The sequence below is a fragment of the Aulonocara sp. 'chitande type north' Nkhata Bay genome, linkage group LG7 (genome assembly GCF_057382095.1).
Source record: "Aulonocara sp. 'chitande type north' Nkhata Bay isolate Kocher_YH1m ecotype deep benthic linkage group LG7, A_spYH_male_GT1.1, whole genome shotgun sequence".
Lineage (NCBI taxonomy): Eukaryota > Metazoa > Chordata > Actinopteri > Cichliformes > Cichlidae > Aulonocara > Aulonocara sp. 'chitande type north' Nkhata Bay.
Window position 1 is genome coordinate 22,278,792 of NC_141350.1, and position 26,755 is coordinate 22,305,546.

Sequence of the window (26,755 nt, forward strand, 5' to 3'; positions counted from 1 at the left end):
AAGATGTTTTGTTCAATGATGGTTCAAATATATAAATGCACCTTCAGGAATATTTGGTTAAAGGCCCGTTACCAAGTTTCACATTGACCAGCTGATTTGGTACCCATCAACAACCATCTGCCATAATACTGTCTGGATATTTGACCACTTCTCTTGACTTTTCTTGACCTTGAACTGTCATGGACCTGGTTTTCAAGCAAAACCAAGAGTTTTCAGTAGGGTTGAGGTCTGGGCTTATTCCACTTAGGGCCATTCCAGAATTTTATCATTAGCCTGCATTCCAAAACTAGATTTGATATGTGTTTGGGACCATTGAGTTGGAACACCCAACTGTGTGCAAATTTCAACTGTCTAGCTGTTGTTGAGGAATTTGGAGACAGTCCGTCTACACTATTCCATCCACTTTGTCCAGTGATGACCATCATGCTACCACCACCATGCTGGTACAGCTGATGCAGTCTTCTTAAATTTGAAAGTTTCACCGTTTTACTCCTCCAAAGATACCTCTTGTCATTGTGGCCAATTACCTAGATATTTGTTCTTCTCCTGAAGGCATTTGGCTTGTTCATGTGGGGAGCTGAAAAGCAAAAAGGTGTTGATTTTGGAGGAGTCTTGGTCAGCACCGACTCAGTCAGTAGTGATGTAAAAGTCACTTTAGTCTGGACAATGACAATGGCATTCGAGATGTTTTCTGTTCATGGCAAGCTCGAGCCTTGGTGGCTCCTGGGTTTTTCCTAACTAATTTTCTTAACTAATTTCAGCTTTCTCCTAAGTACCATAAGTTATATCATTAGTTCTGCCATTTTTCTCAGTATCAATTTTCGTTGTTAAAAATTAAATGTACATCGGGCACAAGCAATCAAAATAACTTATTCATTAAAAATTGTCAGTATTACTGAAATCTCTGTAGACTGTGCTGTTCTTGCATGATGAAGATCCACACTGCCACACAGGAGAAAATCACAAACCTAAAGTGGTTTTGGAGTGTATCGGGTGGATTGAAAACAGAGGGGAGATTAGCACTTTTTTCACAATTTTAAAATACTTTTAAATACAATTAGCACTCCTTTATCCCAGACTAGAAAAGATCAAGCACATGGAATTTTCCACCTCTGCCACAAATTCTGAGCATCCTACAATTAAATGTTGTTACTCTTGCTGAGTCATACAAATACCCAGGCATTTTTGTTCACAGTAGACTTTGATTCAGAGTTCATAAGGTTCATGAAAAGGTTTGATACACGTTGGAAAAACCTGCTATTCATTCCTTCTCTCATGATTCTCTTTGTTTGTTTGTTTTTGAATTACTCATAAAATTATGAAACAGTTCCAGAAAGATTAAAGAGGTGGGGATGGCCCTACTTTTAACTGATAAACCTTTGAAACTGAGCCCATCTTGGGAGAAAACAAAAAAAGCATGACACAGCTCTCCTATTAATAATCAACTTGAAATATAATATTTAATGTTCTCAAGAAAATAACAGAAAGCCTATTGGCATCCAGTTAAATGCAATTTATTTATAGTGTGGTTTTCAGCGGTGGTGGAAATATGCTGTGTCAAGAAAGCCCCTGTGATAATGTCTTCAAACCACATTAAGTTCTTCTTTCATTTAAGTTTAAACTCATTAAAACTGGTTTCATATACCACGCACCTTTAAATGTCAACAACTTCAAACCGCCCTTGAATTGGAGATTTAGCCCCCACGTATAGGCTTAATCATCTCATGTTTTTATCATTCTTTCAACTGCATTTATTAACACATTGTTTACTCTGTTCCGCATTTCTTTGTCTGTTGTTTGTGTTTTTGTGACTCATTTTTGTTCTCAGGCCTTTCCTGACAAAGACATTAATCTCACTGATTAAAAAAAACATAGGATCAACGTAGGGATTTTGAAAGTACTCTAAAGGTTAATAAGTAAGAAATAACTTGTAAAAGCAAAGTATTCCCTCCGATAAAAATGTTTGTGTATAACAAAGTATATATATGTGGCAAAAAACAACAACAAAGAGACAGGTTCTCAACTCACACCATAGCTGCCAGCAAGACCAGAGGGAAAACAGCTGGTTTACTTGGGAGGGCTGGTCGTAACTGGATTTACTGCTTTTTTTACACAATTAGCCAGAATTTACTGGTTAAGCACAAAAAACATAGTATTCAGCTAAATTTTATTATATAGGAGCAGTTCACAACAACAATCATCTGAAGGTTTTGCTGGAGTAATTTTCCACAACATTTACCTTTTGTTTGTTCAGTTCTAGCAAAAAAAAAGCCCAAACCGACAAGAATTTAACCGCCACCGTGTCACCATGTGAATGTATTTTCATATGATTGCAATTATGTGGGTCAAACCTTAGAGGGATTTCCCTACTTGGGAGTGACCTTCACAGGCTGTAATGAGAAAAGAAGACATGCCCTCTTTGGGTGACGATACATTTAAACAGGCAGAGTGGTAAAAAGAAAGACCCTTGGGGTGTTTAAATGCTAAACAGGCAAAAACAACCCTCCACGCTCCTCATCTTTTGATCTGCCACCTTTTTAAATGGAAAACAGGTCCAATTAATTCAGCATAATATAACCTAAGTCTGCCACCCAAAGACAGATTTAAAGGTTGCTGCTGTAACAGTCAAGTAGCCCCCAGTCAATTCACCATGACAGTTTTTCAGTTTTCTTTATTTATTCGTTCATTTTAAAAGATACAAAGGCCAAACACAAGGTCCTCTTAGAAACACAAGACTGGAATAATAATTTTTTTTTTTTAAAAAGCTTCAAAACCAGCCAAAATTCAGAGGTCAACAGTCAGTAACTCATAATACATAAAACACATCAATATCATCAGTTTCTTTTTGATCAATCAGAAAAAAAAGCCAGAACAGGGGAACAAGATATCTATAACTTCAATGCTGATGACTATCTAGAAAAAATGTCACCAGTAAAGTGGAAACTTAAACTGAGCAACTATTAACCAATAAAACGCATGCAGACGTGGATAAGAGGGCTGCCTGCTGCCTGGAATCATCTGCGCCGATAATAAATACTGTACAGTGTTTGACACCGACATCTATCCGCGACCTCTCAGTGGCACTGCTGTCCCCTCATGCATTTTTTAGGGATCCTGAATTAATATTTATTGTCATCAAAACTAACACAGTATAATATTGCACAAGCCCATAATTCATAATTCATGGGGTGGAAAGGTTTAGAATACTGTGACAGGGTGGCAGAAAGCTGATGATATGGAGGCTTGTGTCATGTCCAGTGGAAGCGTTAAAATCAGCTTTAATTTGGTATCTTATCAGCAGGGCTGCAGCTTTGAACTGGAGGCATAATGCTGGACCCAAAGTAAATGATCTGCTGCAAACATTAGCGTCTACCAATCCAGGCAGATCCCAGTACAAACGTACTGCGTATATGAATGTTAAACCCAAACCCCTTCCCCCCTACACACGCACACACACCACTTTCAAAACTCAGTTTAATCCAACAGACACTGAACTGCAAACTTGATTTCTCTGCTGCTTACCTCCACACATAACAGCAAAATCTATGTTTGTTCTTCAATGCACAGCACAGTTTTTTTTTTGGTTTTTAATACTTTCAAAACACGAACATAAAAGTGCCATAAAAAAGTGAAACTGTGTGAATATTTGGAGCAGATCTACCTTGACCTGAGACAACATCCGTTTAGTTTTAGGCTTGCATCTGGTAATACATATATTTACAGATTTAATACTGTTATTTCAGTAAAACATAAGTTGAGTAGGGGGTCCAGATCTGAGACTTTTATAACCAGAACACAAATGTGACTTTATAAAAGTAAAATATATCTGCTATAGCTAATAACACATGAAAGACTGCAATAACTGTAAAAAAACAAAAAACATTTTCTGAGTGATCTTAAATGTTTTGAAAAATTTTATCCCCTCTAATGACTGCAGCATGTGTTTGAATGATTTGCAAATAAAGAAAAAAGTGTTGTTTTTGTCTTTCATATATTAATTACCTCTTAATTATCTTAAACCTGCTGTCTTTTGTTTAAAATATCTGATCCCGGGTGTCTCCTCAGGTATTTTAGATCACAAGCGAAGTGACTCTATAGGTTTGTAATGATGGAGACTTAAACACATTTGATTCCTCTTTCTGTTCTGTGTGTCAGCACCAGTGCACCATATACTAGATTTTTATAAATACAACAACAACCTGAGGATGTGCTGGCAAAAAAATATGTGTGGATTGCATCTTTATTTGAAGCATCCAGGTCAAGAATTTACTGTTGTACAAAAAAGGAACACTATTCTGTTAGTGGCTGCTATACTAAAGCTTGGAACTAGATATTAAATAGATATTAAACATCTTAAAGCAGCCCTGAAAAGGAACAAAAGGTAACAAACCAAGAATTTAACTCTTTAAACCACTGGTGAGAAAGACTAGTACTACTCTAAGACTGACCTTGAGATTTCCAGTCTCACATATTTTTTTTTTGCCAAGCAAAATAAAATATTACAAGCTTTTAGTTTGTTGTGAGTAAATTTGGTCGTTTTTTCAAATAAAAATACATTAAAAAAAATCTGGTTATTTGCCAATATGTTAATCATATATTAATTATTAGATATTATGTTCAGATTAAGTTTTGTCCATAACCCTCAGTGTAACTTCAAAAGATAATATATATTCTGTGTTTCTTCAGGGGAGCTCAAGGGTTCATTTAAAGGATATGTGCAAGCTGTTTTAATGGAGCGTATATACATCACCAGCTGTGGGTCTCGGAGGTTCCATGTTCCACAAAGAACAGATTTAAGATCAGAGTCCAGGTAGCACCAACTGGTACAGCAGCAGTCGTGTTACCCCTGACCTCAAACACGGGGATTAGGGACACAATAATTTTATTTATATTTTGCCAATAGATTGGATCATATCTGTCCATAGATCTGCTTCCTGAAAAGATCCCAGATTTGGTTCAGGTGGAAAAGATGAATGATCAGTTCAGGAAACAAAAACAGGGGGCACACGTGGACTTCTGGTAACACTGGTTAGGGGCAACAACTCCCACCTCCGGCCAGCCAGGGTTTAGGTCATGGTGTGCTACTCTGGTGTTTGCTGCCCTCTAGGGCTGAGAGCAAGGCAGTGCAGGTGTGGCTCAACAGGGAGAAAGAAAGGAGGGAATTAAGAGGGAAGGGAGGAAAGCAAAGAGAGGGGAAGGAGGTAGAGAAGAGGAGGTAGGGGGGGGGCAACGCTACTCGTCACAGCCCAGAAGCTCCATTCGCAGGGTGATGTGGTCATGCCACTCCCACGGCAGGATGCGGACATATCGGGCGTAGAACGGCGGCTCAAAGATGTTCTTTTTGTGAACGTTGTTGTCGCTGTTGCCTGGGAAAATCTGAAGAGAAGAAAGTGATTAATTAACACAACAGTTTCACATGTTGTTGCAACAGTAAAACCGCCTTAATTTACTGTGTAAAGTTATTAAGATCCATTAAGATATTTTAGTTGCAAAAGTAAAAAGGAACATGGGATCTAAAACCATTGTCAACATAAAACACAAAATTCAAAATGAGATCATAAAGTCATAAATGTTTTATTGATTAAATCAGAGCCACGCCTCAGTGTGACCTAATCTGGCCGTATACTGCCTGCATCTGCAGATCAATAGATTTTTTGGATGTAATGGAAATGAATACACACAGAAGACTAATCAGTCCCAGTGACAGCATAACTGGCTCCAGATGCAGACAAGTACATCAAATACAGATTTCGTTGTTATTCAGTTTTTTGCTTTATTTAATTATTTACTGATTACAAAAAACACACGGTTAAAGTAAGAGCTGTTTGGGTACCATGACTGGAAGGTACACAAGATTGGGCAGATGGTTTTAATGTTGTGGCCAGTCTAGGTGTGTTAAGTTTTACTCAGTAATTAGAAGAACATTTAAATTCATTTTGTTCCCCTGTGCTGTTGGACCGACCTTGTCTGTCTTTGTGGTCTCGTCCTTAACTATGGTCCACAACTGTCCATCATCACTGTGGGCGACTTTGAAGGCTGTGACAAACTGGACAGAGCCAAAGTCTTTGGCTCCCTGTGTGATGATTCCTGTGATCCTCTTGGTAGACTGAAGGTCAACCTGAGGTCATAGACAAAAGAAAAGAACCTTTACATGAGTAGAATGCATTAAATAAAAACCAGTGTGCAACTCTGGCCAGTCTTCTCCCACCTGTATCCACTCAGATCGGTTGTTGGTAGCAGCAGTCCAGGCGTTGGTCTTGCCCTGTTTGTCCAGCCGGGCGTAGTGAGGGTGCCAGGTGAAGGCCTCAATGCCCCAGGTGCGGAAGGTGCTGGAGGCTGTAATCTGGCGATCAGACACCAATCTGGACTTCATGCCCATTGGCTCTGAACAACCTGAAGCGTTTGAATACACTGTGGAGGTGAGACCAGGCAGAGAAGAAGAGACAAAGGAAAGAGAGAAAAGAGGAATGGAAAGAAAGAGAAAGAAAGAAAGAAAGAAAGAAAGCATGATAGACAGAGGACGGAGAGGAAGCAGCCCAAGGCCAGCCAGTGATGCAAAGCGACAGACAAATGAGCAAGGACAAAATGTGGGTGTTTCTCAACTCTTTGTTGCGGCTGGTTGGAATCATTTATATTTCATAATGTATTGACCTAACCCTTAGACCAACTACATTTCTTCTACAAGACAGTCTTGCTATTTAGCTGCCATTTTAGGCTAACAACATTGGGCTTTTGTCTAAATGAATGTTTTAATTTCATGGGGACATAAAATCATATACTTGGAGTGCCTGGCTCAGCTCACCAGAGCACTGCCATGTTTGTTCACACCAAGGATAAAGCAAGCTAAAAAACCCCACTACATACACTTGCCTTCATCTTCATTATGAATACTATTAGTTATGCCCACCAACCCGCAGTTTAAAATTACATGAGCTTCAACTCTGAGCATGCAACAAGATGAATGGCTTATTAGTTTTTTGGTTTTGCTGGGCCCAAAGATTTCTACTTTTCTTTGTTCTATAACGTCTCTGCTCTTACCCAATCACACCTGAGGCTGACAAACACCCACTGGATGAGGAGAACATTAGGTTTTACAGTGACTGGAGGTCCACAGTATTCTTACTTTATGTAATTTTACATGTGCAGAATAAAGACCTTAAAAAAAAAGAAAAATGCGTGGAGCTCAGTGTAATATTTAAAGGCTGTAACAGACTTTTAATGAGTGATGGGTTAGTGGAACAGCTGAGCATGCATGTTAAATGAACAGGGGTCAAAGCTGCATGAAAAATATTTAGCACAAGCACCTGAATATTAAAACAGCATCTTTACAGTTGAGCTGATTCACTCAACAGCGTTGAAGCAAGTCAGTGAATGTAAAACAAACAGTGCTAGATTAGGTAATGAGCATTTTGCATTAAAGTGAATGTGAAAGTATTAGTATGTTGTAAAGTGATTAAACCAAAAACACATGCTGGTCGGGATCTCGTGTTACACAACTGTGGAATCATGCAGAAACTGAAGTTCAGTGGAAGAAGAACACACACTGATAAGAGACAACAAAGAGAAACAGATGTCTGACAGTGCAACGAGGCCAGCAAGACTGAAGGAACTACATGATAATGATAAAAGGAAAAGAAAGATGAATATGCTTCTACTGAAATACAGAAGACTTCAAAGAACCACATGTTACATCAGCCTCCTGGGGTGACAACATTGGGACGATGAATATGATGAGTCTTTTACCAATTAGCATCCAATATGTTGCGGTATATATAATCATATGGTTTTAATAAATTCTTTAGGGAACATCTTAGACTCAGACAGCACACAGCTGCGTTCAGAGCTGGCAAAGAGTATTACCCTGCGCATGACATCGTTTGATCATAATTAACCGCTCAATGCAAAACTGAAATAATTAGTGACAAAACATAGGAGATAAATGCCAGCAGAAAAAAGGCTGTTGGATTTCCCTTCCTGAAAACTTCCTCCCACATTAAGCCTGCATGTTAAAAAGCTTCTTTCAGTCACTAACAAACCTCAATAAACTGAGAACCTAACATGTGTGCGCGGCATGTGTACAGCGGATGTTTTCTTTGTGAATTTACCGTTGAGTTCACAGCCCACCAGCTCCATGCGCAGAGTGCAAGCCTTACGACACACAACGGGAATGATGCGGATGTACTGGGCAATGATCGGGGGGTCAAAAATGTTAGTCTTGGTGCCGTCATTGTCCATGTTCCCCACAAAAATCTAGGAGAGAGGTGGGAGCAAGCAAACTGTGTCAACTGCACCATCAGGTGAGTGTTAGCAACCATTGTTAGTAGCTTTGTGACCTATCTTGAATAAACTTCTGCTTTCAAGCTGATGCAGTCAAAAGTGTGGCATTATAGTAACCGTAGAGTATTACCAGATTTATCTGTGTGATGTGTGATATATTATTTATTTGTAAAGGAAAGTCTTTTATCACTGTGGAATCTGTCTTGTTTGGAACAGTTACTGCAATTCTAACATAAAGCAATGGAAACCAGACTTTTCAACTAGAATACTGTGTGCTTTATTCTTCTGTTGCCTTACATAGTCTTTTCTCTGTCCATCTGTTCTGTACATGGTGTATGTCCTGCCGTCCAGGCTGGAGGCCACCTTGAAGGCCTTGATAAACTCAGCTGTGCCCATGCGACTGGCGCCCTGTGTCACAATTCCTGTGAAGCGCATCTTTCTTTGCATGTTGATCTGGAAATGTAGAAATGGATGATGGTAAGATGAGTCTCCCTTCCCTTTAAATCAAATAGTTTTCAAAATCTCAAAAACATAAGAGGTAAAATGAAGCAGTCCAAACAAAAAGCTCTGCATACTGTGAGAATATGTTAAAAGTTTATGATTGAAATGCATTTGTTCTAAATCTCGATGATTCCAGACCCTAATTTCTCACCAGCCTTTATTTATTATTGTCAGTCTACATGGTCAGTTTTCTAACTGCCTGCGTTACACTCATAATCTACTGTATAACTATTCTCACTTGTATCCATGGGTTCTTGTCATGTGCAGCAGCACTCCAGGCATTAACCAGTCCCTTGTTGTGGAGGCGGGCAAGCTCAGAGCCCCAGCGCTGCAGGCCCAGTAGGCTGTAGCGGACTGATGAGGCTGAGATCTGTGACTCGGCAATGCCCCCTCCCTCCATGCCGAGAAGAGAAATACAGCCTGAAGAAAGAGCCTGGAGTTAGGTTAAAGTTTATTTCCATTTCATTTCTGTTTCTGAGATATGGAGCTGAATAAACATTATGTCACAATGCAGTCTTCACGTTCTTCACGTGGTGCGAAGCCTATGAGATAGTTTTACTTTTACTACGCCTCACTCCCCAGTATCATACCAGTCTTGGGGTCTGATATGTCAGCAGTGCTGCTGCCCTGCGTGGCTACCTGCTGATTCAACTCCTTCACAACCCCAGCATCCACCTGTACTAGTAATCAACCTAATTTATATAGGTGACATGTCTGTGTTGGTAATGTAATTGGCAGCTAGAGGCTCTATAGAAGATTTTCTGCTGTTGCTTTTTAATTCTTCACTTATAACCAAAATTGTGTTTTCTTTGACAACAAAACTGAAATTAGTTTATTATTTATTTATTAAGTCCAAGTGAATGTCTGTATCAAATCAGTACCAACAACACATTTCTCAAGTATCATATTCAGAAGAATTGGCTCAAGGGATGAAGAACTCCCCCCAAAATTCTGCATCTGACGGTCACCAATGGAGAGGCATGTAAAAAGTCAGTATCTGGTCTCACACACGTGATGTGTATGCATAACTTTTACTAGCCTGAACCATAAAATCATTAGGGATGCAGAGCACTGAATCAGCCTAATTGAACAAAGCATTGATTTCGCATTTTGAACAGACCATCTTTATGTTGAGCATTGATCATCATAAAACCCCAGCAGCTTGGCCACCATCCCCTATCCTCTTTAGTGTCGTGCACTTCCTTTAATCACAGTGCTTCTGTTACATTAGCAATATTAAAGCTAAGAAGATATGGAGTTTTTTTATTGCCATCTAAAAAATGTCTTTGTTTTTTAGCTATTTATCCCTCAAAGCATTTTGTCATACCAAGTGCTTGTCTGACACTTACGAAGTTGGCAGTGTTTTCCTACATAAGGGGAAGGGCAGTGGCATTTGAAATCTCCATCCAGGTCTCTGCAGGTACCGCCATTCTCACATGGCTGTCCAGCGCAGTCATTTACATCTACAGGGAGATAAATCACAGTCAGTGTTGTTACAGGACAGGTCAATTATAGGTAAGTTTAAAAGCAGATTATGGTTAGAAGTGTGAGTGAGCTGCATATCATGCTTGAGAAACAGAGTTCAATATTCAATCATCTGATTTACAGTAAGGTCACCTCATGCTGTGCCAGCAGAACTGGAGCTGTAGAGAGGTTAGTGAGACGAGCTTAGTCCTAGGTCAGAAAATGCAAACTTGACAGATATATTTGACATCAAAGAGACTACTGCACATGAGATCGTGTGTTTTAGGTGTAGATTATAAAACAAATCTCCCAGAAGTAAATGTGTCATTATAGGAAATCTCTGACTCCATTTCTGGATGCTCAAAGTAGAATAGATGATCTTCTGGAGAATCATTTCAGTGCCTTGAATGTGTTCATTTTGCTGTAATTCTTTGCATCACCTCTTGATGGTACCCTTACAAACATTATGTGTCCCACTTAAAAACTGTAACACAGAGAGGGGGACAAATCAGCAGAATGAAAATGGGACTAAACTCCTTTTCATCTCACCCACCACAACTGTCAGTGTGACTAAACCGGCACTGAAGGCACTCTATATTGACCACATTCAGGACCAAGGCACAAATGATGCTGGTTGTACAGATGACTGCACACAAAAAGCAGAATTTCAGACCAAATCTCTAAAGCTTTAATCCTGAGTGCTTGTTATTACGCAGGGAAATGCACGCAAACAACTCAGCACATTGATGTAATGTTTCTAACCAACAAACAAGCACACACAGCAGCATCTTCCTGCCCACATGCTCTCTCTATAAATAGCTCTGTGTCCAAACATTCATTTTCAAACGTCACAGGAGGAATATATAGTCATTTTGAAATGTGCATCCGCAAACTCTGGATAATGAGGTCCACAGCTGTGACACTTCTAGCTCGGGGAGCTCATCACATAAAACTGACTATTTTAGCAGCTGAATATTTTAAACGCATGTTGCAAATAGCCTCTTAGATCACTTTGTTGTTGTGAAAAAAAAATGTTAGCAGCTACCTCTGTCTATATCCAGGCATGCTGGTATTTCCTGTATCAGAGCACTTTTACATTTTACTATAACAATTTATTACAGCATAATTGTTTTTATTATTATTATTGTTTTATTTTTTTTACATGCACTGGATCGTTACAACATTCGAAACTACAGAAACAGAAAAAAGGAAAATAAAATAAAATGTGTAGGATGAATGTAGCACATGGTGTATGAATACTTGCACTTTGCTAATTCATGGGTAGAAACAGTCAAAAGTTAAAGGTCAATCTTCCATTTTTATTTACTTTAAAACTTATTTAAAATCAGACAGCTGTTTTCTGGGGCGAGAGGATTTGTGGGGACAAACTGAGTTCTTGTCACAAATAAGTGAGATGATCTGTGAGGTTTCAAAGAAAACAAACCAGACAACATTAGTAAGACAAACTCTTGTCAAGTTCTGAGGAGCGTCAGCTGGTGGCCCTCCTCCTGTAAGAGGATTGAGGACCAGGAGGACCACACAGCCTTGTCAGATCCAGGCGCTAATCCATTTATCCATCTATCTGATAAAAGGGGGAGGAAAGAAGAGAGGGAGAAAACAGGCAAGGGAAATGTTGCAAAATGTATGACCTGCACGACTAAAAGAAAAACAATACTGACTGTTCTGTGTGTAGTAGCATCCCAGTATCAGCTAACTGTTTGTACATATAGATTTTAGTGGGACGAGTGCGTGGTAGCTAAACAGGCCAGCTCTCTATGGCTGGGATCCAACAAACCCTATCACGTTTAAGGGAAACGGCACACTAGCACAATATTTAGAGTGTCAATATCTGTCTCAGCAGGAAGCGAAAACCAATAGAGATCTCACGTGGCTTGTTTGAAATCTGACCCTGATCGAAGCACAGCCAAGGTCCGCTGGCAGCGCTTTGTGGTGATCACCAAAGCTGCCTGCATCCTGGATCTGTGCTGCAGCAGAGTGGGATGAGGTGCCAGCTTGCATCTGACAGTCCAAACCTGCTTTGGAGTTACTCTTTTAAAAGTGTCGTGTTCTCCATACCTCACAGTGTGAGACTAGACCTTACAAGGTTCTCAAAGTGAGCTCTGAAACTAAACGATTGATGTGATTTTACAACAAAACAGAAACCCTTCTCCACAAAGACAAAGAGTAGCAACACACCAAGGACGTTACTTAAGAACCTTCTGAAACTTATTTATATGAAACTGCTAAACTCAGTATAAATGCTAGCAACGTTCGACCTTATGATTTTTATGAAATTTAGCACAACTATTAAACAGGAACAAAGTCATTTATTCAAACTAAAGCCAACATGAAGTGACAAGATTACATATTTTAATCACTTCTCATACTGTTGCCATGGTACAGTAACCAAGAGCTGCTCTTAACCCCAGTGGCATTATTAAATTTTAAAAAAAGGCTGAAATGTGTTATTTTCTGTGTGCTGTGAACTGAACAGACTGTTATAGCACAGCCTATAACAGTCTGTCCCACCATAACACCAAAGCTTCTATAGTGAAACATTTTACTATCTATATTACTGCATCTCCACACTCTTGTATGATGTATTCATTATTCATGACTTCATGTCCTTGTGGCTTAAAAGAAAAAAGAAAAGAGAAGGGGAAGTTTGACGGATTTCAAGGTTCCCTGCAAAACCCTTCTAAAGTTAGAAGTAATCTAAAGTTAAACACCACATTATATTTACATATTTACACAAATGTGGTTGGTGTACTTTCTTGAGGATCTTGGGCAAAGCCACTCGACTCACTACAATTTCAAATAAAAACACAGCAGGCTCCTCTAATCTATCATAACTTCATGGGTGAATGCCATAAGTCTAGTTTTTTTTAAAGCCAACTCGCTTAATAAAATTTTAAGTATTACTCAAATATGTATACTTATTTAGTGGACGGAGAATGTTTTACTTTTGACAAATTCCTTTTACTTTAAAAATAACTTAATGTCAAGAACTAATATAAAAAAAATACATAATTTTACTTCACTTCATCCATCCAAGCTGTAATGTCTTTATTTTCATGGAAGCAACCTCTATGGTTAATTGTGACTACCCACCTTTACTAGTCTGTTTGTTTTTTACCTGTGAGGCTTCAGCCTCTTATCAAAACACCTGACAGCTGTGTCGTGATTCTTAAGAGCATGTAGTGATTCCACATAAGCTGCTTTGAGTTCCTATTAGGTCAACAGGGTTTCTTAAATGCAGACTGTAAAGAACCAAAAAATATATGCCAGGCACAACAGAGTTCACGACGGCACAAACACACATGAAACACACACCCTGTATTCCACAGGGGGCATGTGTCCCAGACTGTCCGCACCACCACATCCTGGGAGGAGTTGAAAACTCTCCCAAAACAAATGAGAGATCAGAACACTCATAGACACACCCTTTTCTGGCCTCCGCACTGATTTCCAAGAAGTCGGAATAACTGTTCGGAAATGTGGGATTTAAAGACTGTAAGAAGAAAAAGACTCTTTCCCGTACTGTTTGCATTAATCTGCTTCGGTCTGAAGTGAAAAGCATTCAACATCCTTCTCTCTCTCTCTCTCTGCATCTCTATAACCCCCCACCCCCTCCCCGCCACCACACACACACACACACACAAATTCTGTACAACCCATAAAGGCTTTTAGGCCAATTTGATAGGACAATCAGAACTGCCGCAGTCAGACCTGAGTAGTGAGTGTGACATTGTAAGGAGGGCAGACTTAATTCACTGTTCCGCCTCCATGTTCGCTTTTTCACCCGGCAACAGAAGCAGCGCTGACGTTGCTAGCACTCAGCATGGACCGCCACTTTCTGTTGGCTAGACTGGCACGAGGGATAAACCATGTGTGTGTGTGTGTGTGTAAGTGTATGCTAAACAGTCTGTACATGAGATCATGAGCTGCGTGCGGCTGTTCATGTGGGATGTGCAGCCCACACGTGATTAAGCTGTTTTCCAGTAGATTTCTTGTTCCTTTGATGTGTTTCTCAAAATAATTTTAGGCTGCGAATCTTGAAGTGGAGTTGAATGGTGCCATTTTGTACCCCCCATTCCCCGATCAGCCAATCTTCCACTTCTTTTCTGTTTCTATTTATAGTATTTTTTTTCCATGCAGTAGTTTGTGTGCGAACATCATCTCCTACATCTGGCTTCCAGTTTGCTGACACCTGCTTGTCAGGCTTTGAGCTTGACTACTTTCTGATTAGCACCATCACTCCAATCACAGACTCCCATGCATTACCAATCCTATACAGCCTCACATTTCTGAATATTTTATTTTTCTGAAGTTCTGGCCTCATATTTCTGTCTGAATGTGCAAGTGTGAAGTGAATGTGAGAATGTTGGCTAAATGTTTAACTACACTACATCCCTGGGTTCACCACAGTCACCGGTTTTCTTCTTCCAGACTCCTTTTGCTTCACACAAACCATAGGAGCTGGCTGCCATGGTAGTTACTCCTTGCCCACACACACAGACATATTTTAGAGCACTTAAACTGTCAAACAAGTCATCAGAAGCTGTAAAATGAGGGGGACCTTTATGACCCAGCAGTCCTCAGGGGGGCTCTCAAACAGACATGGTCAAATAAATTCCACTCCTCATTATCCCTGAGGCATCATCTAATTAGTGTAAATGCCTGCCCCATGGAGGGCTCATACTCTGGCAGCTTAGCTAACATTAACTGCCAAATGACTTGTGAATGTATAGATTTTGATGAGCTGTGATTTGTGGTTTTTGAGGGGAAAAGAAAACAGAAACAGATTCCTTGGCTATGGTTTCTTAAATGAAAAAAAGAATGTCTTGAACTTAAATACACTCTGGGGACTGTAAATTAAAATAGATGAGAACTTGGAAGCAACCTAATTGACTCAGCGGGAATGATGCACAGCTTCACTGATATCTGAGCAAATGTTTTAGTATAACAAGACCCATCCCATCAGGGTGGCTGAACTGATTAAAAGTTGGTGGATCTAATGCTAAAATGATATCACTGCTGTTTTTGTGGTTGGCCTTGATTCATAAAGGACTATTTGTGCTGAGTTAGAGATAATGCTGAACTCAGCGGTTCCTTGTCTATAAGTGTATCTGTGAATGTAGCCAAATTCCTCAGCCTCCACATGCAGCCAGAGCGAACAGAGAGAAGTTGGATCCAAGAAGGAAAAGAGATAAAAGTGCAGCAAACACTCCTGTTTTCACTGTTACCTTTCTTTGAATTTAAATCTGCACCTTGGACACCTAGGACAGAAAAGCACACAGGTTCACACAAAAATACACTTTGAAGGTCTGACTTGCAAATGAGCTCTTTGAGCACGTGTGGTAACTGTCACTCTGCTGCCTTCTCCTGCAAACAGTAACCATCTGTCTGTGTGTGCAGGGGTGGAGGCAGCTGCAGGAGCGCAGCACGTTCCCATCCTTGTTTCGACTCTTTCAGGCTGACCCTGTTTAAAGCAACCTGGTCTGAGTGACGTCTGAAAAAGGATGACAACTGTCGGTCTGGTGGCCAGTACTCACAGCAGCTGTCTCCATGTTAGCGTATCACATTACACTGATCAATGTGGACGTCATTACACGTGCCAGTTAATGGCATGGCAAAGTATGTACTGCTGGTAAAAAACAAACAAACACACACACACACAATAGTAGCACAGTGGCAACACTGAGACTTAGGTCTGCTTATTACAATTTTCTCCACAAGTAAGCATCAGTAGAAGTCAAAAAAACTCTTCCAACATCCATTTTTTTTCAATTTTCATTCATAGTTGGCCTTCATTAAGTAGAGTTATTACACTACAGCAGCTCTACAAGGCCCACAAAAAGCCTGCCAGTATTTTATATTTGCAACCTACAACAGTCAAGAGGGAGCACAAACTTACTGTTCTGGCAGTGAACTCCATCAAAGCCTGGCTGGCATTTGCAGACATACTCGCTGAAGACATCACCTCGGCGGGAGTGGCCCGTCACCTCACAGATGGCATCATTCTTACATGGATTGGGGTTGCAAGGTCCTTTGGGTATTGAAAAAAGAGCCAAGTTTAACAGAGTTTAAGCAGTGTTCTATGTAATTTTTTAATGAAAGGGGTTTAACCTTGATTTAACAAAATTAAACTTGGGCTTCTGAAGTGGGGTATGCCAGAAAATGTTTAAGGAAAAACTAAGCAGTAAACTGTGAATCAGTCATCCTGCAGAGGCATAACATACCAGACTCAGTCTCATTGCAGGTTTCTCCAGAGAAGCCATCAGGACAGATGCAGATGAATGGAGACCCTGCCCCGGTCACACAGGTCCCACCATTAGTGCACACGTTCACCTCACAGAAATCACCTGCATATAGAGTGGAACGGTGGCAAGTTGAGTACTACATTTAAAATAAACTACTCTGCACAAGAACTGATAAAAAAGTACGTTCTTCTAGTGGGGAAATTGAATTTGATTTTTTTTAATGAAGCCAGCGGTGGTTTATTTGCTTCATTTCACATTTATAAATGCTTGACAGTTTACTTTTTCCCCTCAGAAAACATCTGATATCTCCAGGAGAATATTTCAGGACAGAAAATATGCTCACATACAGTAGGCAGGTTTAGCATTGGCTTTATGCGTCTTTACAATGAAGAAGCTATCCCCTTTTCACAAAGGAGTAGCTCCATATGTTAACATATTTTTAATAACAGATGCCTTCCTGACACAACCCCAATTGGATTTTTTGGTCTCGTCTTCCTTACAACAGGGATCCTTCACTGTTAGGTGTATGTGCAAACCACCACACTATGGAGCCACTATACATGTTTTTACTAATATTAAATTTTTGCTCATTTTTTAGCATTACAACTATAGTCTGAAGCCATTCAGTAAGAGTGTAACAACAATTAAACAACTAAAATGATGTTGTTCTGTTATCATATTTCCATTCTATTCCCATATTGTGTTTCTGAAGAGTAAACACCATGCTGCAGGCTGGAAGTGAGGGTTTTAAAAAGCTGAGTAAGCCATCACTACACTGTAAACACCACACAAACACTGGATGCTTCTACCAGAGTGTAACTGCTGCCAAGCCTGGACCTGACAATCTGGCTGCTCTCTGGGCATGAGGGAAATCATGTCAGTTAGTGTTCGGCGGAGGGGGAAAAAAGAAACAGAGGGTTTGTTGTGGTGTTTTAAGAGCATCATGACTGAATCAGGTCTGATTTACTCGCAGAGTTTTAGTCCAACAAAAAAGGGACGCCTCTAATTCAAACTATATGTTACGTCTATTTGAGAATTACACCAGTGAAAAAAGTACAGTGAATTAACAATGAGCAAATGGGTATTTTACTTCCTGCATGCTCTATCAAAGCGCTTTTTCCTCCTCCTAAAGCAAACTTAGCGAGAAAGCATCTCACACAGCCATCAGCCCTTTATAGGGTTTAAATAACAAACCACATGTAATGACAATTTTCTGCAAATTGATACATAGTATTTTGGAAATCAACTTTAAAAATGACAACTCTATATAGCTATTTTGACACTTCGAATAATACAGAGGAAGTCAATGATTTAGCGTCTTATAACACCCAAGAAGACAGAGATGCCTTTTTAAGCAAACACTTTATCATCATTTAGATAATTGTTAAGGAAACTGAGGTTGGACCCCTTGAGACAAACTAGTGGTTTAATCACCACAGAGTCTGCCATACAGGCTAAGAAAGGAGTTCTGACCCTGTGTTTTGGTGGAGGGAATAAATATTTTTCCCCGCCTTCTAATATAAAGTTAAAGAACTGCATTTTAGCTATGCTGAGGGTATAATTATCATAGGCCACAGGGCCATAGCTAAAAATGGTATTTTGGAGAGACTAAATTTAATGCGCAAGGCCGCATGCTTCTAATGTGATCACACACATCCTTAGTTGTTCTTAAAAACAAAAACAAAACACAGAGTAACTTATTCAGTGCAAACTCTAGCCAACGTCGGAAGCACTACTCTTCAACGTGCACAAATGAATATTGTGTAGTCTGAGTATTGCGTAGTCACTTATGACAATATGGACCTCATTTGTTATTACCAGCAAACAGCACTGAGGGAATTGCAAGAATCAGATCCATTTTACAAACATCCTGTTTGACTGTTTATCCATGAAGTGCCCAGTCCACGAATATCCCGGGTTATCTGTGCTGCATCCAGTGTCACGGCCCTTGAGTGCTTTCACATCTCGTGGGATTCTTAGGAAACAGGCCTGCCTGGCAGCACTAACAAATCCTTATCAAACAAAGTTGCTGCCTGTTTATCTTTGGGAAGGAACACATCCTCCCTTCCTCTGGAAACCCAACAGATAAAAATGAATAACAAAATATGTTTACAAAAAATCAAATAAAGTTTGCAACCATCGGCATTTTATCTGTCTGTTTGTGGTATGATTTGACTTATTCAGCTGAAAATCTGCCTGGGTGTATTGAGGAAATGAAATTAATGACGCATCAAGTTAATGTGGTCCGCAAAGAGGCAGTGACCCAACCTGAAAAAAATCCCTACAATGACACCGTTGTCAGTAAAAGTCACTTTACTGATGAGTGAAATGAATGAAACTTTTGTTGTTCACACCTATTCATTTTAAGTATAATGAAATTGAAGAGTCACAAAGCAAACAAGTCATGGCTCTGAACTTAACCAGTTATATAACATATTGTTATATGCTGTGCAAATGCAACCACATGAACCCCAAGCTCTGTTATACTCTTCCAAGATACTTAAATCTTAAAAATAATAAGTAAATGTTTTCTGTACTACAAGAGTACAGATATAGATGCATAATATTTGCTACAGTTATTAATGCAGTGAAAAAACAAAAAAGTACACCACTTCTACAAGTACCCAACATGGTGCCCCACTAAATCTAAACCACAGTGACAGATCAGGAAGGTATGTGGAGTGATGTTTGGCTGGAAAACCCAATTCCACAGGGCATTGTTTCTCTCACTTTTTATGAGTCACTGTCTGTGCCTTTCCCATGATGCCCCAGCCCTAGATTGAGGTCCAAACAGGGAGTTGGCTTTGGTATGAGCGTCTGTGATAAGTGTTGTGTTTACTTGGGGGGGGGGGGGGACCAACAGATATTTCCCACATCACAGAAGGAGGAACCTTTACAGTTAACCAGCAATCTCAGTCAATCCTCTGTACCCTCTGATCACTATACAATTCAGATGGATAGACTGGAAAGAAGATGAGCACTCAACAAGGATGAGTAGGCTCCACAACAAGGGACTTTTTGGACTTACTGCATTTAATGTGCACCTTGAATGAGGAAGAAGACAGAGGAGTCATTTGAGGACATTAGGAATGTGGTGGACAAACTGAGGACACTTAATGAGTCCTCAGTTTGTCCACCACATTCCTAATGTCCTCAAATGACTCCTCTGTCTTCTTGAGGTAACATAAAACTCTGGCCTCCGCACTGATGTCCGATCCATTTGTATTCCAAACTTAATCATTTGTGGGGACTGCACAGAGCATGCCATTTGCTGTGCACAAAATACACATAGCCAAGGGCAAAAAGTTTATTTCATCCAAATTACCCCTGAGTTATCAAAGGAGACTTGGAGAAAAAAAAAAACAGTGGTGCACAAAACATAATACACTTAGACAGGTTAAAAAGACATTAAGGAATTACCTTATTAAATGTATTCAAAACAGGAGCTATCTGCAGCCATATGGAAGTAACTTGACTGTGGTCTGAGGGGTGATTAGTCTCATAAGCTGTATGTTAAGTGCAAAGAATGAGCGAGACCTGTCAGAGGTCAGGGGTTTGGAAGTCAATAATCTCAAAGGTAATGTCTCCATACTGTTGATATGCATGGTGAGAACAGAAAAACAGAACAGAAAAAAGAAGCGGACATGAGAAGTTGTTTTAGTGCAGGACAGAATGCAGCAAGGCACTGATACCAGTGTGTTACTGACGATATAACAACCTCATTTCTGGACCCAGGCATCTCCTCGACTGTGTGAGGCTCACAGCATTTCAACATGATGCTGTCAATGTTTCACTGTGGATATCATGCTAATACCAAACCATGCAGCAACATATTAACATGAGATCATGTCATGGATCTCAGGCGTTCTCTGTGGGGTTTTTTGTTTTGTTTTTTGTGTTCTTGCCATATGCCATAAGCACTCGTCCACTGTGGACCCTCAACATGTAGTTCTATTGAGAACCCTCCAAATGTTACTAGTATTTCGTTTTCTGGCTTTGTTTACATGCAAAGTTATATAAGTGCTGTACTTTCAAAAAACAAAAACAAAAAAAAACTTAACCTTTACATCAAAAACAGGCTCACCTTCAAATATCATACAAATCTACAAAAAACAGATTTAAATACAATCATCTTTACACGTTAACTAACTGGTTCATTTACCGTTAACGTCTCATGCCACTAAACCTAGCAAGCCTTGGTTTAGTTTACTATAACACCTAGGAGAACAGCTACGCTGATTGTTCTAATGGAGCTAAAAGAATTCAGACCATTTTTTAAACTTTCAATGGCGTCTCAGTGCTCATTTTCTATTGGGAATTGGAGGACCATTTGGACTCAGAAATGGCTAATGGTGTTGGTCTTAACAACTGGACTGAAAAGGTCCTGGGGTTTGAAAACAGCAAACATGCTGTACGCTGCTCTGACGTCCACACACTGGCATGCCAGGTCATACAGGCTGGCAGGCGAGTGTGGGAACTCAGTGTACCAGAAGGAGAAAAGCTTACATCATGTCCAAACACACACACACACACACACACACACACACACACGTCCAACCCTTGTTAAAACAGTTAAGGATGTGCTGAACTATAATAAAAATTCCTGTAGTACTGAGTGCTCAAGGAGCAAGCAGGGGAAACCTAAACACACAGGAAGTGGATGTGTTATGGCTGCCCAAAGAAGGTCCTGTGATAACCCAAGCCTTTTCAATATTAAGAATCAGCGGGACTCCAGCTGCAGGTGAGGTTTCTGTAATCTGCATTTGCTATTCTAGAGCACAGCCATCTGCTACTGCTCCCAAGAAAACAACAACGAAGGCCAGCCGCTAAAAATACACACTCAAACACACAGGCACACACGAGTCATGCACCATCAACAAAACAACACGCTCGTCTGTAGCTGACTACAGCTGAAATAGAGATAATAACTCCATAGTAACAACAGTCTTAACTGGATTACTCATTGGAGATGTAACCTTTGTGGCAATACCGTCAATAATTTGGCGTTCTTTTCTCCGACCATATGAATACAAAAAGTTTGTATAAACAACTCCTGATCTTGGATGCAAATCCCATCAATTTTCTACTTGGCTCCAGTGCTGAATGCACAAAAGACAGCGTGTAAAATATTCAGCATGGCAGATTGGAAAGTGGGGCGACAGACACTAATAACGTGTCCCGAATTAGATGATATTCCATATTGTTATGAAACATTGATTAAGGAAGCTATTCAAAATTCATATGGAATTTAAAAAAAAAAAAGAAAGAAAGAAAGAAAGAAAGAAAGAAAGAAAGAAAGAAAGAAAGAAAGAAAGAAAGAAAGAAAGAAAGAGCCTGTCCTGTCCCCAAGGGAGATGAATAAACTCCAAAAGCAAAAAAAAAAAAAAAAAAAAGGACATAGAATATATAAAATCTGACAGATGTTGTCCTCCAAAGCTCTGTGTTGGACCAATGCACAGCCATGCCAGTCCCCCAAGACAAAGGATGTGTATAAAACACGGATGTAGATTGTGAAAAGTGAACCAAACTGAACTGTCTTAAATCTGTACTTTTTCATGGCCATCAAGGGAGAAACTGATGAGTTTTCATAAATATTCCCAGTCCTATAGAAGTCTATGGGAAACACTTTCCTGGTGAGTTTATATTAAAAAGCAAAAAAAAAAGAAAAAAGAAAATAGTCCATCTATCCATCCAGTAAATTTAGTTATGCTCATTCTAAAAGCCAAAAAGTTTATCCAGGGTATGCTCACTGGGTAGCAACTTTTCAATCACAAGTTGTTAGCCAATAACAACAACAACAACTAACTACTAAGTAAGTAGAACCTTTTTAGCAGAGTCAGACCAAAATATATGAAAAGGTAATAAATCCAATGTGCACTGTTATGAAAAGCTGTTTCTTTTATATTACTATTATTATTTCAACACAACCATGCAGAAAAAGTGAGAATGGGCTGGAAAAAGATACTTGGGTAAAAGTAGTAATGATGCAATCAGAAAGTGTGTAAAGAAGTCCAGAAGGTCAATATACAATAAAAGATATTCCATGGGTTATATGTTCTTTAATACAAAATAAGATGTTAATTAATATTAATAGCAGAAAAATATTGAAAAATTAAAAAAAAAAAAAATATATATATATATATATATACATAAATAAAAACAATCCTAACTAAATTATTCCGGAAAATCTCTTCGTGATTTTTTTTCTGCAACTTCGAAGAAGGAACATCATCACTTTAACAGGAAATTAAACTCCTTGTTGAGATCAGATATCTCACATTTAGTAAGACCAATATCTACCTGATCTATTAGCAATTATCTCAGACTCACAAGAAAATTTGTAAAAGGAAATTATTCATACACACCTGCCAACATGCACAAGTTATACACATACACACACAGTGTCCTGACTATATTTAGCCCTGGTTCCGTCAGCTATCCTAAGTGGTCTTGTCATGAGAAAAAGATTGCCTCAGCTCTGACAGAACTCAATTTACCACTTGTCTTCCATCAGCAGCTAATGAAGAAGACAACCAAAGCACAACCTGCTGAAATGAACCTAATCAGGTCAAACGCAGAGTGGGAAAAATCCACTCAGCTCTTATTATGGCCTCTAAACATTTTGCATGACACAGCAGCAACAAGTTCCCCCCCTTCATTGCTGTCTGTAGCAGAGATTTGAGCAAGCGCTGGTGTGGGTGGAAGTTCGCTGGCACGCTAGGATCTGGAAAATTGACTTCACATTGTGGTTGGGTTAACTACACCTTTTCTCCGCAGCTGTCCTGTCTGTCAGTCTTGAGGACTAAGAGAACACGGAGATGTGCACTTCACTTCATTCATTTCGGTTTTAGCAACAGACGTAGAAATGTTCATGAAACATTTGTGCAATACTGCACCTGGGATAAGTAAGAGGAGTTGCTTATTATCCATTAATTTCACTATCCTTCAAGTCAGAAAAAATATGGTTCTCTTAACTACCAAACAGAACATATCTTCAATTATGTCTTGCTTTTTCCACAGCATGTGTTTCCACACAATTGATGAGCGAAAGCACTAAATCTACAAAACAATACAATAAAACTCACTAAGAAGCACTTAAGCACAATGTGTAGTTCGGATGTTATATTATAAGCAAAGCATAATGCATAAAGTATCTATTATAGGATTCATGTTGGCTCGTCACCAAACACAAGCACCATAGACACAGCCAAGGCACACTCTGTTTCTTCTGGCTCAAAACAGCTATTTGAGGGGAGACTTACACATAACAGCTAGTTCAGTCCACCTTCAGTAAAGCGAATGAGTCTTTGCTACTTTGACAGGAAACAAAAGTGTAATTTCCTGATATTTCTAACTATCTTACAAAGAAAAGCATGGTTTATGCATTAGTAAACTGCAATTTAAAAAGTACAATGCTGGTGATTTACCTCTGGCTCTGAACAAAATCTCTGGTGGGTGTCAAAAGGCAGGAAAAACTCTTGACACAGAAGCATTAGTGAAACCATGACAAGTACAACAGTCATGCTATACTGTGAAAAAAGTAGCCACTTCTACGCTTCTATTTTCAAATCAATCTAACTCTGTTCTTTATTAGTTTATTTTTATGCTTTCCAACATATTTTCAAATACATCTGTAAAGAAGAAGAAACTGCTTTGACCTGCTCTGATACTGAGTTTCAATCCCTCAGGAGGACTAAGCCAGTGGCTCACTGACAGCTGAATAGACTATAAATCAAAATGTTTAATCTGGAAAGCAATGTACTATTACACAACAGTAATCCAAGTTATGAATTTCCCTTTTTTTTTCAATATGCAAATGGTGGAAAATGATCCTTTTTTTTTCTTCCTTTTTTCACATTTGGAAAATACACCATCATACCAAGGAAAACACATGTGACTCCTTTTCCATTTGTGTGTGAGCAGAAATGGAGGCAGTGGAAGTCAGGCCATTTCAGCTTTTGTCCATCGGCCTAAATGTATTTGATGCGTGGAAAAGCAAACAAAGACAAGCGCCAATGGCATAAGGTTAACACTGGATAAGTATAATAGCCACCGTAAGTGTGTGATGCTTCTCTTTTTAATAAAAATAAAAAAAAAGGGGGGGGGGGGGGGGGTTGTCAATGCGCACATGAATGCCTCCAAGCGTTGACTCTGTAAACCATACAAAACCTGGAACACATTTAGATCTCATCAGCTACAGACGCTTAGTTGTTTTTATGTGATTATCCTTACAACTGCAATCCTCCCGTTTCACAACCAGCCAGTGTCCCACTCACCACATTCCCACACGTCCTGTCCACTTATTCAAGGATTGCTTGAACTTGCACCTACAAATGCCCACAGCTCCATTATTCTGGCGATGAAGTGAAGGCACCACTTGTGCCGGGGTGTGATTAGCGCGCGCACACACGCACAAAAAGGGGGGAGATAGGGGAAAAAAACTGAGGTGTCAACAACTAATTTATACTGTGTAAAATCAGAAGTGACGAGAGGGGAAGCAAGCAACCAACTCAACTGAAACAGTCACGGTACTGGACACTGTGGGCTGCGGTCTGAGCAGTAAGGACTGTTGACAGTAAAGACTGGTAGTAATAGAACAAATGTTAAAACAGAGAGAGGTAACTTACCGTTTACCCCAAACACCAGACAAGCTGTAAAAAGTTGCAGCCAAAGGAAAAACCGCGTCTGTTCCTTCATACTTCTTGTTTTTGTCAGCCGTTAAATAGCTGTAGTTTGTTAGTTTGATGGACAACTGTACGGTTAGAGTGCAACGACAGTCTGGACGTTGTTGCTACGGCGGCTCGAGCTTGTTGTTCGGCTCTTACTCCCAGAGAGCAGGCGTGGAGAAGGAGCACGTGTACCTTGGCTCTCGGCCAATCGCAGCCTGGCATTTAATTGTGACCCCGCCCCCCGTTTAAAAAAAGTCACTAAGAAAAGTAAATTGATCTGCTATGGAAACAAAAGAAGCTATTATAGCTAATGGGCTGCACTATATCTAAATTTGATTTCATTCAATTTTTCAATACCCAAACCTTGAAGAGAAAATCATTGTTTACATTTTAGTAACATTTATGTATTACGAAGGTGAATAGGTCTGCCAGCCCTTGTAGTAAAATGCTTTTCTCTGAGTTTGAGGGACATCACAGCACCAAGAACCACGCATCTTTATTTTGACTTCAGATACCAAGCCAACAGCAGTAGTGAACTTCAAGAACCAACTTCTGATAGCATCACCTTTGGCCACCAAAAGGACGTCCTTAAACTCACACTCTTTCCTTGACAAACAGTTTGATTACATTTTCACATTGTATGAGAGTTACAGCTAACAGGGACAAAAACAGCAACGCGTGCTGACAGAAAAGTTCAGGATATACTCAAGAACAGAAGTAAGCTCACTGACCCTTTGACCCAAATTAGACTTCATCAAAACGTTTTACAGCCTCCTCCAGAGTAAATAAACATGCACACATATTGACCGCTAAGCTAAACTGTAGCTACGATGATCCAATTCAATTCAATTCAATTTATACAGTGCCAAAAAGTCACACAAAGGTGCTGTGTATTTTAAGATAAAGACCCTACAAAAATACAGAGAAAACGAGGTGACTTCCTATGATTAAGCACTTGGTGACACTGGGAAGGAAAACCTTCCATTTAACAGGAAAAAAAACCTCTGCCAGAAACCAGTTTGAGGGAGGAGCAACCATGGGTTGGGGGTGAGTGAGGTGAACTGGGAGGTGTAAGAAAACAGAATGTATTTTACTGTAATCTACAATCTGATGAACTCTAGTGGTAAGATTTTACTAACTTTAACAGTTCAATCAGCATGCATTAGCATCATTTGGTTGTTTTATGGCTAAAGTCAGATTTGCTGTATGTGAATTCATTATACATACATAACAGCTTTATATGATTACAACAGGATGGATAACAGATGGGAAAAGGAGCTATAATCATGTAAGGCCTAGACCACAGCATTCAAAAAAATCCATATGAGTTTTTGCTTTAATTGTAATGTATATATCATCTATATATGATATATGGTCTAAAATGTCAGATTTACTATAGCATGTGAGAGAGTTCATTGATTCTTAATGTTCTGAATAATGTTTCTTGTATCCAAAAATGTTTGAAACACACTGAAATATTTTATAAATATTTGTAATATTTAAATGAGTCCCATTTTTCTTCTAAAACAGAATTTACATGCATTTAATTTGCGTCATCATCGTCACCATCAGTACAGCTTT

The 26,755-nt window shown here is 39.5% G+C and overlaps 1 protein-coding gene across 4 annotated transcripts; it reads right to left on the reverse strand.

The window, feature by feature from the left end:
- Positions 1–2,651: 2,651 nt before the first annotated feature.
- Positions 2,652–25,334, reverse strand: mfge8b (milk fat globule EGF and factor V/VIII domain containing b). Of its 4 annotated transcripts, none has more exons than XM_086299410.1 (11): positions 25,133–25,334; positions 16,485–16,607; positions 16,160–16,291; positions 15,489–15,521; positions 10,128–10,241; positions 9,017–9,198; positions 8,575–8,730; positions 8,106–8,250; positions 6,209–6,393; positions 5,963–6,118; positions 2,652–5,376 (listed from the first exon to the last, which is right to left on the reverse strand). In XM_086299410.1, exons 1-11 carry the CDS (start codon positions 25,200–25,202, stop codon positions 5,233–5,235), a joined length of 1,440 nt encoding a protein of 479 aa, XP_086155536.1. In that variant the 5' UTR covers positions 25,203–25,334; the 3' UTR covers positions 2,652–5,232. The 4 variants fall into 4 exon arrangements, with proteins under 4 accessions (XP_086155536.1, XP_086155535.1, XP_086155538.1 ...); XM_086299409.1 differs by having other exon boundaries at positions 6,209–6,411; XM_086299412.1 differs by lacking the exon at positions 15,489–15,521 and having other exon boundaries at positions 25,133–25,333.
- Between the last annotated feature and the right edge of the window lie 1,421 nt (positions 25,335–26,755).